General features: G+C 44.7%; 1 protein-coding gene across 4 annotated transcripts in view; it reads right to left on the bottom strand.

Moving 5' to 3' along the window:
- The window catches only part of LOC114880329 (zinc finger protein 395), a 66,469-nt gene that overhangs the window by 25,060 nt on the left and 28,034 nt on the right, over positions 1–13,375 (bottom strand). For all 4 annotated transcript variants that reach the window (XR_003790061.2, XM_029196222.2, XM_029196223.2 and 1 more), the window contains exons 3-5: positions 6,365–6,582; positions 5,554–5,873; positions 3,747–3,818 (exon numbers count right to left, since the gene is read on the bottom strand). Coding sequence is in view for 3 of the 4 variants with exons in the window: in XM_029196222.2 (XP_029052055.1) it covers positions 3,747–3,818; positions 5,554–5,873; positions 6,365–6,582 (610 nt within the window). In the remaining variant the exon portion in view is untranslated. The remainder of the gene's footprint in view (positions 1–3,746; positions 3,819–5,553; positions 5,874–6,364; positions 6,583–13,375) is intronic.

The raw sequence follows: 13,375 nt of genomic DNA, 5'->3' as shown, positions 1-13,375 counted from the left end.
TGTCTTAATTACAGCTATTACTTGCTTCCATCCATTGAATTTCATTAGTTATAATGCCAAATTATTCTTTATTGTCTGGTTCAAAAAACTGTTTTCAAAAAATGTGCTAATTATCTCTGTTGAACGACGATGACTAGTCGAATGAATAGTAAGAAAAAAAAAAGAAAGAAAAATTGAATGCACCGACTGAACAGACTTGGTTTTCGACGGTTTAACGCTGTTGCTGGGCGCACAAAAATACGAACGACAGACATTACGGTGAACGTGAAGTTTACACAATGTTATTACGTAAGACAGACGGTCGTGTCACAATACGACCCGACATCCCAGAGCTCGAGGTGTACGCGTACGTGTGTACGCCGTTGGCAATGAATCGGGACATCCGCATCCGCGTCTGTGTCGGGGGACATCCGCGAAATATCTTGGCGTGGGTTCGATAAAAATTCACGTGAACTAATAAAACGGTCAGCAACACGAAACGTAAAGTCTGTATAGCATAAAATGACAATTTCGCGGAAAATTTGCACGTAAAATGTTTGTTTTTAATTTTAGAAATTTTAATAATAGCAACCCTTAAGAAGATCGAGAATCATTAATTTTTTTCTAAAAAATTTGCAAATTATGTATCTCTACTTTCAATTATTCGATTTTCCAAAAAATTAAGTCATTTGATTACTGATTCCTCGAAGAAGCGGATTCACTCCTAAAAAACTGTCGAAAGAAAGCTAAGTGAGTGGAAAATGCGTGAGGGTCTTTACGTAATTTTCCTTTTGCTCGAGTTATGCAAATGACTGATAGGTTTACGTAACTGATTATCGAATAGGAAACTTGGTATGCTTTCTGGAGACGTTTAGACCTGATGGCAACGAAATGAAATAACCGCATTCTCTGTAGTTGTTTAAAGGAAGCTATTGCATCAACATAATTTCGTCCCGTTAGATATTTTTGGATTTCTCGGGAAGATGAGGCTGGCCTTGAATTCAGACCAGTATCGGGTTATCGAGCAATGGTGCGGAGCTTCGAGGAATTATATAGAGGCTAGTGTGTATTTGCGACACAATCATTGACTAGTTTCAGAATTAAATGTTCGTTAGAAGTATCTTGCATGCTCGTACCATGTGATGTTTCATCTGGGTGGTATGATTCGTCGAAAGAAGTTACTCTATCTACGCGAATTGCTATCCAAATATAATGATGGAAACTTTAAGAATGTACGGAAACCTTGCCAGACTATATTACGCGGTTGTAAAACGACATACGTCGTTGAATAGACAAAGCCAAATATGAAACCATCGAATTTAATTAAACAATAAACCTAGTACGAGTTTTAAACTGTCTTTTTGATTCAAGATTAGTAGAGAATCCTAGTAGTTTAAATAGATAAATGTTCGTCAAGTAATTCAAGTTCAGCTAATTAAAGATTAATCGCTTCCTAAATTTAATAGTAACCGCGATCAAATAACAAGCCAGCTAAAAACAACTTCGAACAAGAGGCCATATAGTATTACGCACAGTTTCGCAAGATAGAGAATCATAAAATATTTGATTCACGGTCATACATCCGCATGGTGCTTCGTGAAATACTTAAAGATGAAGATCGCGTTTTCTTTTTTTTTCGTTTCAAGACCAATACGTAACGCCTCTCCGTCGAGATGTTACAGTTAAACGTTTAAAAACGTTACAGCTTTCCTTCCAGCGCGTTTCGAGCAAAGCACACGCGTAACACGAGCCGCAGTGATTCTAGGTCACTTCGTAACCCACCTAACACACCCACCCCCGCGACAGAGGCAAGGGTAGCCGAGAGGACGGTGGAGCTTGTCGAGGCTATGGTCAAGGCCCGCGGTTCGAATTCGCCTCAAGGCCCCGTGATATGGCTATCGGTGGAAAGAGTGGCAGAGTAGTTGCCATAGAACTAGAAATAAATCTTCCGGCTGTGCGTTCTATGCGCTCGCGCGTTCGCGTATTGACCCATACAGCTGCACCGACTTGCACACGGATATTATTTCGCGCGCGTGCAGTCAGGGCCACGGTGACCTTAACTACTGCCTCCCCCCATCCTCCCGCCTGCCCCTCGTGCCACCGACCCTCCGCTCACCCCCGCCGAGTAACGTTGCACGGTGGATAAATGCGGAGTGGTGGCGGGCAAGGAGAGAGGCACGTGCCACTGATGACGTCACGTGGTGTGCATTGCGACGCGGTGCAACGCCGGCGCCGGTTCTCGCGGCTCGAGATCTAGGTCCATGCGGAGGCGTCCGTCGTGCTAGCAAGGTTCTGCGCAGACGCGCATGGATGCTGGTATAGGAAACGGATATGTTCGGATACGATCCAACTTTTCGTGGTGACGAAAATCACGAACGACGAGAAAAAACGCGCCACCGGAGGGGTGATGACAGGGGCGCGCACCTGAATCGGTCCTATAATTCGATCTCTTCGACTTCCTGTCTGTGCGAATACTCGATTTGTTGCGAAACTTGAGCGACCAAGCGTCTGACCTATGTTCGAACTGAATGAAAGTTATTCGCGTTCCTCCCTAATTGGAATAGCTTGGGGACACTCGATGAGTGTTAAAAATACTGACTGGAAGGGGCAAGGTTACGGGATGAAACTTTAACAGGTCACTCCAATCTATTTGACACACCCCGTAATATTCATTTGTTTGAAAGTCAAGTTTTTGCACAAATGCAGCCGCATCAAGGGAGTTGTTATAATAATACGAAACGAGGAAAAGACCTTGAATCTCTCTTCCGCCTCCAGTTGCATATCGCAGACGAATTTCATCGAAAGCTCGTGTTGCCGCGATAACATCAATGCCACCACCTATCGAATGCAAACATGTAAGCATCGTTATCACCAGGATTACTGTGTGTTATATCGAGGAAAATAGATAAAGAATGCATAAAGAACTGCCCACTATGGTGATAATTCCCTTTGGTTACGTCGACGACTAGAGGATATTAGCTCCGCCTTGGATTGCTACCACTCTTGAACGTTTACATGGGAAGATATATTTACTTTCTTGCCAGGTTTAATCGAAAAATTAGCAGCTTCATAATCAAGGCCGTTGAAGCTGCACAGATATCTTTGGTTTGGTCAATTAGGTCAGGTGCGCGCGGAGGATACGCTTGTAGTCAGTGAAAGTGCCACAGCTGGTCATGGAGCTGGTCGAAAATTATGCGTCACGGCTGCATGCTTGGTGCACGGCTCTCGATGCCGCGGTTACCACGCGGGGAATCCAAACGGTACTTTGACCGGGTCGCGTTCTTCAAAGCCGGCAGATGAATGGGCCGAAGTCGACTTCGCGGTCGGTGAAAGTAGCAGGAACCTTCGGCTAACTGGGTTACGAACACTTTTCGCGCTCTTCGGGATGTTACTCTTGGCATTTATAAGTCGGACTTGTAAAAGGATGAACTACTAGACGCGCTCGAAAGTTGATTGACTTCGGTGATTGGTTTTTAAGCATAATGGAAGAAGATGGGATTTCGAATACCGTGATGATAGGCTTTTAGATTCATTTTGATTATTATCCTCATATGATGATAGATTGTTAATAGTTTTTAGTTAATCTATCAGGAAAGTTCAATCGTATTTTGCGAAAACAATCAACCTTGCCGTTCGATCAAAGAAACTTTACCTGCCTAACCACTTAGTTTAAAATCCAAAATATAGATTTTTGTTGCTTCTAATATAAAGACACCTGTTTTCTTCACAAGAATTTCGAATACCAAAAACAGAGAAGTCAGACTTACCTGTTCGCTTTCGTAGATCGCGCTGTTTGCCACTTCATTTTCGATCGGGTCGTGGTTCACTTTCGCTCGGATCTGGAAAACCATAAGGGGAGCGCCTTAGCAAGGTGGTAGACCTTCGTGGGGCTGAGCTTAGCTATTTTCGGACCCCGTCGAACCGATTTTCCGTCGACATGCTCGCTCGACTCGTACCTAAGTTTAGAGTGCGGCGATAATACCTCAAGGTTTAACTTGTTAGCCATCTTACGAAATACCGAAAATCGCCGCGCGTGTTTACATCCTTGGCTCGGTCGACGCTTATGTCATCGGTGTGGACTTGGCATACGTCTGAGTCGTACTCTTAGCCTATGCATTTGACCGCTCATTAGCTACCATCTGTGTCTTCTCATCTTCGAAACGAACCAATTATCTAACAACGAACGATTAACGACCTAAAATCTATCTGTATATAAGAGAAGCTATAAACTTGTACACTCCGTCATTCGAATACCATTTCATTGATTAATGTTTCTATATTAACAGAAGGAAGGTTCGAGATATGTTTGATCTAACAATTCTCACATTACGCGTTAACCCCGAAGCACGCGAACAGACTCGTGACTCATACTATATATGCAGAGGCAACATTTCTTGCCGGTCAGGGCCGATGCTCATGCCAAAACCTTTCGCGATCGATCCCTCGTCCCTGCCTTCTTTCCTTCCTGTCGCGTATTCTGATTACTAGAAGCAGGATCGATAGAGTTACAAATCTAGTTGTAACGTGTGTAGAGTTGAAGCAGCCCACGTTCCTTTTTAGAAAAATGTCATGTAATGTTGTGAATCCGTGAATGCAACTCCACACCGATAGTAGTCTGACCTTGCCAACCCTGAAGATTACATCAAGGTTAACGCTCACACGCTTATGTTCTTTGAGGTTCACCCCGCTCGTGACTTGCGCTAGCCACTTACGCAACCCGCCGTTTTTATCAGCCTCATTGACGTTAATTAAATGTAAGTCTCGAATGCGGAAGGAGCTAAGTTCGGCCAGATAAGTTTGCCACGCCTTATGAGGGATTTAATTGTGCGTTCCAACTGTAGTTGCGCAGTTGCGATAACCTTCGAGTTCCAAACGAATCTCGAGGGGGTTCACTATGATAATACCCTGCTCACGCAAACCGTCTACTTTATCGACGTTCCCTAGCCTCGCTCTTTTATACAAATCATTTGTCTTCGTTTGAAATCAGACGCCAGCTCGATTTTACTAAGCACAGATCTCGCGACCGCGTAGGGTTCCCGAAGATTAAGGTCAATGAAGACTTAGGGAACGAAGCTGCTAAGAGTGTTGATGAAACTTCAATGAAATACTGGTTTTACTCGAGAAAGTCAACGAAATAAATACGAATAACTAATTTCCATTATAAAAAAAAAATCATCCTCAAAACAATCGAAGCTACTGACAAGAGAACAAAGTATAAAAGACGAACAATTATCCAATATTAGCGATAATGTTCCCCGAAAATGATCTCTGTTAACGGTTTAAATATAAATCTGACGTTCGACGACCGCGTACACGTCACGAACGGCGCAGACGAGAAATAAAAAAAGATTAAAAAAGAAGAAGAGAAAAACCTTCGTGGAATCGCGAGGATGAAATGACAGATAGTCGCCTAGGCTACCCGAAGGCCAAGTTCATCAGCTATGGAATTAACATTGCAACACAGCGTGAGAGGTGCACTTGAATTTATCAGATAACCCGATAGCCACCAGGCCATCGCAATCGATCGATATCGCCCGGCTTGAAATCTTCCCGGCTTGTTCTAACCATCCTTACCTTCTTTTTGCGCGGGTGTTGTTCCTCGAGGTAATCGGGCACTATACCCTCGTCCAGGGTGGTAGTCGAGCCGGGGGTACTACTCGACGACGAGCCAGACGCGTTGTAAGGGTAGTGCTGCTGATTGTGCGAAGGATGAGCCGAAGTCGGCCATAAAGAGCCTGTTGTCGGTGCTCCTTCGTCGCTCAGGGGTGGACTAGGGGTGCCACTCCGCCATGAAGCCCCGCTGCTGCTGCTGCTGCTGCTGTTCGACGTGCCACCAACACCCGGTGAGCCGACCACCACGCCGCCAACCCCTCCTCCTCGCCCTCCCCAGGAACCTTATTACGACAAAGCAGACAGACTTTTAATTAATTCACATGTCCCGTAGATTGCTTTATTTGTTCACCACCAATCACTTGTGGTGGTCGATCCTTCAGGGTGGAACGGGGTAAAAGCAAATTTTGTCCGTCGTCTAAATGAATGCATACCCAGATCGATATGAATCATGACGATTAATTGAACGTCATGTTTGTTCGTGGTCGTTGATGATTAGATAGGTATTGTGCCAGACGTTGTGGCATTTTGAGCTTCGATTCGCGTTACTCACCGATTGTGGTAATCTTTATAGAAGTAATGCCGGGGTTTTTTATTGTACGAATTGTACTTCAGTTATAAGCAACTTTGGAAATCAATTAGTAATTTCAGTCACTTTTTACGACAATGATTTCATAACGGTTCAACGCACAAAGTCGCGATAAAATGAAACTGCAAGCTTGCTTGGAAATAAATCGTCAAGCAAGGGGTTAAGCGTTCACCACGTGATACTGACCGTAATTGTGCTGGCAGTGAAGTGGCAGGGGATTATGAGGACTGTGTGGCGAGCAGGAAAGCGACATAAGCACCAGTGCAGCGGTGCATTCGTCCATGCAGTCGCCCCGCTCGTTGGTACGGCAACCCTCGCGACCGCACCCATGGGGTATCCTATCGCTCCAACCGCTGTACGACCGTTCGGAGTCGTTGCTCGAGCTAGGTCGTCGTTTCCTGGACCTGAAATGGTCGTAATCGTATCTTAGATCGATTGAATTGTCCCTTCTCGAGTTTCGTATTGTAGGAGTAACTACAGCAAGTGGTATGTTTAATGAAATGTAGAAAACTAGTCAGCAGAGAATAAAAAAAAAAATTCATTGAAGTAAATACAAGGTTTGAGTAGGTCAGGATTGTAAATTGTATTTAAGGATTTTTCGGGGAATTATTTTTTATTCGAAGTTTATAGAAGTGACTGGACGATCATTAAAACATCTTCATCGATTAAGTCATTTGATTGAATCGTTCCTTGATTATACTGTTAATTGCATTGTTCGTTCCATTGAAAATTCGTATATTACTTAATCCTGTTCATTATTTCAAAGCCACGTTACGACATTGCTTGTCATAAACACCGCCTAAACTATCAATTTGACGAGAATGAAAAACACAACGAACGTTAGGCTTGGTCATGTAACGTAACTGAATTAATGGATGAGTGTGCACGTTTTACAAGAGGAAGCGCTCTTTTTTCTCGTGTTTCCCCCATCTTTAAAGAGGAACCTACGCGTGCCTTGACAATAAGTGCCTGTCACCTGTAAAAAGCCGAGCAACAATGGATGGTTGCCGGCCGTTCTCGGAATTTCTCGCTTCTGCAATTACGTAAAATAGTGTTCTGCCAGCCGATATTCCGTAGGTCGGTCGTTGTACCGTAATGTTCTGACGGACGACGTGCAGTGAATTACACTTTTTTCCGAGAAAAGCTGTAAAGATGCCAAGATAAAACCCCGCGAAAAGTATACGGATTTGTCGTACGTTTCCTGGATATCTGCAAGGTTCATTTTCGATCTTGAACCATCGCGTTCCTCTTTGTTCGACCACGATCATTTAGAACTATTTCGCGAAAATGATGAATTGTTGCGTTAAGAATATCAAGATTTCAGTCCTCTACGTTTTAAGCTTTATATTTAAGCTCGATGTAGGGACGAGGAACACCCCCTGATAAACCGAACTCGACAGTAGATCGAATGTTCGTCGTGGGACATCTGACACCGTGTGATCGATAGAAACCCTGACTTTCTAGGAAATTACGGGGTAAATTTTCCTCGTTATCCGTACTGATCGGGTATCAATTACTCCAACGGAATAATAAAATCGATATAGATTGTCAGACGGTCCCAAGTCATAACCGTATAGACAGCTGATACCGTATTTTCGAAACAGATCATCGTGACAAAGACTCATCGACGTTAAAGAGCAACTTCGAGGCGAGTCCAATTGCAGGCGAAAGAAAAACCGTTGCGAAATCAAAGAACGAGCCAGCAACGATGGTTCTCGCGGACTTTCTAGAAACCCAGCCACCAGGTTTCACCTTCTCGCGAGCCTCTTTCTCTGAAACTTTCATGGCGGCCTATTCGGGTCTTGCTGGTCGAGCAGCAGGCATACGGAACAGAAGGTGGGCTCCGTTGTCGGCAGGCTGACACGTATGTACGCGAAGGACACACGGTGTACCGGTGTAATATATATCTCTTTCTATGCCTTTCGGCGCGGAGGGGTGACGAGGGGAAACGACGCGTAGTCAAGGCCGCCGCGCCGCTTAGTCGTTCCGCTCGGACCGGTACCATCGAGAGTCGAAAGTGAAACGTCGCGTTTAGCGAGCACACCAACGGGAATGACGCACGAACTAGACGGTATTTCGAAAGTAATACCTCCTCCCCCTCCTCGTTCGTAGAGTAGGCACCGTTGCTGTCCCGCTTTTTGATTCGAAGGCTGAGCGCATGAAAGTCCAGCCCCGGACTAGAGCTGCCAATTGCTCGATAATTGCCGTCGAATTGCAACAGGTATAAAGTAGAAGGTAACGAAGGAGAAAGAAGAGTTGTACAGCTTGGAAATAGAGTCAGAGTTACGGGAAAAGAGAAACGGTGGACCTAGAGAGACCATGGGTGGTACCGTTAAGATAACTGCGAAGCAGAACCGAGAATTCGTTCCGTGGTAATCGCTGGAACTGGTTTAATTGCAACAAAACAGTTTGAAAGTTTCGGTAGAAAATAATGATTTACAGAGTTCAGTACACAAGGAATCGTTGTTGTTTAGTCGCGTTGAGGAACGTTCAGTGTTAAAGTAGTTGTCGTGTTAAAAACCGCTTATCCCGGCTGTTGCCGCTCTAATTAAAGAGACGCTGAGCGTCGTGCGGGTCGGCTAGCTGGCAAAGACGCTCGGTAAAAACGAAAGAGAAAGTAAATTGCCCCGATAGCAATGCTCCCGATACTTAGTCGCCTTGTACTTGGTCGCGAGAGTCAATCGACGTAGTCAAGGTGGACGGGGATAATCTTCTAACGTCGTGTTTTCTCCCTTTTCTTTTCCTTCGGCACTCGCGTTGCGTGCTAATTGCGCGGCGAACGAGCCGGCTCGAAGAAAGAAAAAAATTGGAGCGTGAGAATACTTGAGTTTCGATCGATCGTTCCCTTTCAAAAGATTTCGCGCGCTTTTTCGCAATTTGCATGCACGTTGCTTTTTTCGAAAGTTAATAAGTTCAATAATTTAACAATACATTATTATTACAAATTTAATGTTGCAATAAATTAAAAAGAAAAGTAGCAGAATTAAAATGTTTAATCCGATGCCTATCTTCCTAAGCAGGCACTGATTACGTACTTCGTAGTATTTTACAATTTGTTAATGAATAGAAACTGAGAAAGTTAACACGGAAACTAATTAAGTATTAATTTATTACTGAATAAATAATATCTAATAAGTCAAGTAAATATTAACTTAGTATTTAGAGTCCTACTATGAATCACTGTTCTAGCCTCACGGCTATGAAGTGTTTGATTATGCAATCCATATAAATTGACTCCATTAGCAAGTTGCATTGTAATGAAATTCAATGATTAAAAAAAGCTAATTTTTAGCACGCGTGTTTAGAGATCAGGCTCATATCACTGTAACCTTTGCTTATTACTGCCCAACTAAAATAGATACTTACTACGCCCTCTAATTTATGTCTACTTCAAGTTCCAAACATACCGCAACTCAAGTACCTCCATGTACTTCATATACACGCACAACCACTACCTACATGAATACACGCGATTACAAATGTGTTACGTACAGTATGCGTCGCTTCATCTTCGATCTATCTGTCCCGCAGCGATCACGTTGATCCTACTAGACGGTGAGAGGCGGGTGTAAAGAGGAAACGCTGTTCCGTGTCCGGGTCCCGGAGTACAGGATCGCGGTTGGCCCAGATAACACCGTGATAATGCACTTCGCGTTATATGGGTCGGGAAACGCGTTGATCCATATTTTGCATCGGCTCGTGGATGGGCAAGTAGGTCAGCGACTCGTGTGTATGCCACGCGAGAAACCAAGAAGAGTGTGTGTGTCGTTGGCAGCCGGCCGGCCGGTCATCTTGTAGCCCTCCCAAGCGGATCCTCTCTCTACTCGCACAAACCGGCTTCCAGCACGCGTCGTCCAAGGGTGCACCAGCCACCGCGTGAACGAGCCGGCATCTCTTTTGCAAGCGTAATCGAGAAACACGCGACCGATCGTGTGCCGCTTGGTGAGATCGCGTGCGCAACGGGAACTCTTCTCTCTCGGCTTCGTCGAAAATGCGGTCGGTGGAAAAACACCGCTTGGGGGAAACAGGAGAGACACGAAACGGGTTTTTCCTGGCGTCTAGGCGCACGAGGATGACCTGCACCCCATAAGGCACGCGTGGCGAGTGCATCGATCCGCTTCCATAACGCGATATCCGGGTTACAGAGCCAAACACGACGGGGTCAGTTGAGTGGATACGGGAACTTGGTAGCCGGCTACCGACTGGCCTCTATCGAGCGACCTGATTCTCCACCGCAGGACAACCCGGACAACCTGATTTCGACTACGACCCTATTCGCTGACCCGATTCCCCCGATTACGCCGGCTTGGAATTTACGACCGCGAAACGGAGGTCCCCTCCGTTGCCTCCGTGTCCTCTGCCTCGCATGGGGGTTTCAGTAAATCCGGCCTGCAGCGCGCAGCGGGGCTTACGAATCGATGGAAACGCGCCCTAAATAGAACTGTGGGGCTTACAACGATCCATAGGACGTGTAAACATAATTCTGTTCTTTTTTATTGGGTATAAGTTAAATATTTGAAGAAAAATCGGAAGTCATCTGAACTTTACACATCTCTTTACTTTTCCTTTCGAACAAGTACTACACATGTCGTATCTTCTTTACAGGACTGCTAGAAATCGTTGTATTATTTGAATCGAGAAATACTGATAGAACAGACTTCTTATCTCTAGATCAACATCCTCAGACAGAAGACACAGCCATTAATCAGGCACGTCGCTTTATCAAGCTCGAAGCAAGCTCTGCTAACTCAATTTCTCTCATAATTGATAAATGGCAAAACTCGTTCAGAGTTTTCTGTCTTCATCGTCAGATACCATCTACTGTACATAAACCTCTAATTTAGTGGTTCTCTTTGTTCCCGAGAAATACCTCAACCACTGTTCATGTCGTATTCGCTGTCCAACGATTAAAACTCAATAGATCAAAATCCGTATGGAATCAAAAGCAGTGATGGATGAAATGGATCAAAAACCAATTACAATCATGGTCCTTCAATCTTCAATTTCAACAAACCCTACACCCCAAAGTGCAAGGTCATCCATTTAATCGCTTGTTCCGTGTTTAAAATTCCCCGACTCATCGTCATTGAAACAAAAGCGTTGCCCAAATGCAACGGTGTCCCCCGGCGGAAGAGTTTTAGCAGGCAAGGTCTTCGAAGTTCGCACCGCGTTCGCGCACGCTCACACAGGTATACGGTCCGTGTGCATACGGCGCATCGCGTCGGTGTTGGTACACGTGTACTGCTCTCGTTTCATTGTCCCAGATTCGCCGGTGGATAGAGAGTGACCCACCCCTTGACCATTCGAAGCGGGAGAGGGCCAAGAGCGTTGTCACAGAGCCCTCTTCTTCTTCTTCTTCTGTTTCACCCCTCGAATCTCCTCCTTCTTTTTCTACCACTACCTTTGCTGCTCCATCTCAACAAGTAGCAGCGGTTGCCAAGTACTACAACAGGTACGATCCGCGTGCTGGCACGTGCATCCTCGGCAACGTAGGTGAGGTCTGGTCGATGCGAGACTCGGCCAAGAAAGGGGAAAAGTTGGAGCAAGAGAAAGGAAAAGAAGGAACGACCGATCCACGAGCTTCGAGAGAGAAAGGAAAGCTAAGGGAAGGTGGGTGGAGGAAACGGGAAAACAGGAAGGACGAAAACGATGCGCGTGGCTGTTCGTGTACCTGACCCATTTAAACGATGCGTCTCCGCGCCGCTAGGTACGTAGCTGTATCGATCGACCTAGATCCGTGGCCCTAGCCTGGCATGACCTACTATTTGTTGGACCACCTTAACCACCCTCCTGTACCACCGTCGAACCCCTCGCGTACCCCCTGTTCCCTACCCTGTGATTGCGGTTCAACTTTTTACACCGATCCCTGCCCTGCTCGAACCCTTGTCACTTTGCCTTGACGAAGAAATGAAGGTCGCTATTGCTTTTTCAATGTCTCAGTTTTGTCTCGGCGTGGAAGATAGAAAATAATGAGCTGTTTAAAAATTCTTTTCAGAAAGTGAATAAAATTCAGTTTTAATTTTTATTCAAAGGAGTTGAAAATTAAGTTTTGCTGGTCATTTTCTGCAAACAAACCAAGTAAAAATTATAAACATCGTGAGGATCGATAGGAAATTCCGCAAGGTTTCGTATTCGCATCTCACACAATCGCGAGTGCAATTTATGAGCGACAAAATGAGAAAGAGTCAAGATCAACTGGTCGTTCATCATTTCAATTGTGACCACTGTTGTCTCAGCAAACGTCGGAGACATTGAACGAGGCTACCGTATGTCAGACCGCAAACGCTCGTATTTTATGCCGGTCGTAAAAAAAAGAGAGAAAAAAAGAGATGAAACAACTATTGTACGAATGGCTCGCGCCGAAAGCCAAGACAGAAGGTTTCGCGAGACAAAAATGACATCTGCTAGTGCTCCGTGTAGGTCAAGATCGCGCCTGTTGGCATATTTTGTTGCTCGAGACCTTGGCTACTCTCTGTGTCTAGGTTGCACACCGTCATCGGCCTAGTCCATGTTCTAACGTTTCCCGTCGTAGTCTCGTCCTGACTCTCGGCCTTGTGTAACTTCCTTTGATAGCTTGGTCAACAACGGATTATTCTAGGTCAATTAACCTTTAAAACTTTCTCCGGTCAACCTTGCTAATAGTAAACCGTTAGGGTCAATCATTTGATTCAGTTATGCCGATCTAGGTATTTGAAATTTGAGTATTCATTTTTTTTTAAATTACAAGTGGAATATTCCAAGGGTAGTTCATTCTAAAAGTACTAATGATGGCATTATTAGTAAATTATGTTAAGTTGAGCCCACTACCGTGCTCAGTATTGTACATTAACAGTTACTTTAGAGCCTCAATGAGCAGTAAACATGTCTTTTCTGTCATCGCATTTGCACCCTGAAACCATACAAATTTGTCTTAAGTAATACTATCGTGCCTTTGAAAGCAGAGGTATTTTAAATACACTATTATATGCCTCGTGCATACACCAATTTCCCTGTCTGTTGTGAAATATTCCTCTCGGTCACGACGTCTTAATGGTCCGAATTCATACACCATCGTAAGCGTCATAAATCGTTCACCCTACTTTAGCTATTTCGCAAGTGAAAGTCCAGTTAACCGTTCACGAAATACCTCAGAAACTCTGAATCTCTTTCGCGCGAAAAAATGCGAGTTTCGTTCGTCGGTGAAACCTGGGTCAAATG

Source organism: Osmia bicornis, chromosome 12 (assembly GCF_907164935.1).
Source record: "Osmia bicornis bicornis chromosome 12, iOsmBic2.1, whole genome shotgun sequence".
NCBI lineage: Eukaryota > Metazoa > Arthropoda > Insecta > Hymenoptera > Megachilidae > Osmia > Osmia bicornis.
This window is presented reverse-complemented; position numbering and strand designations above follow the sequence as displayed.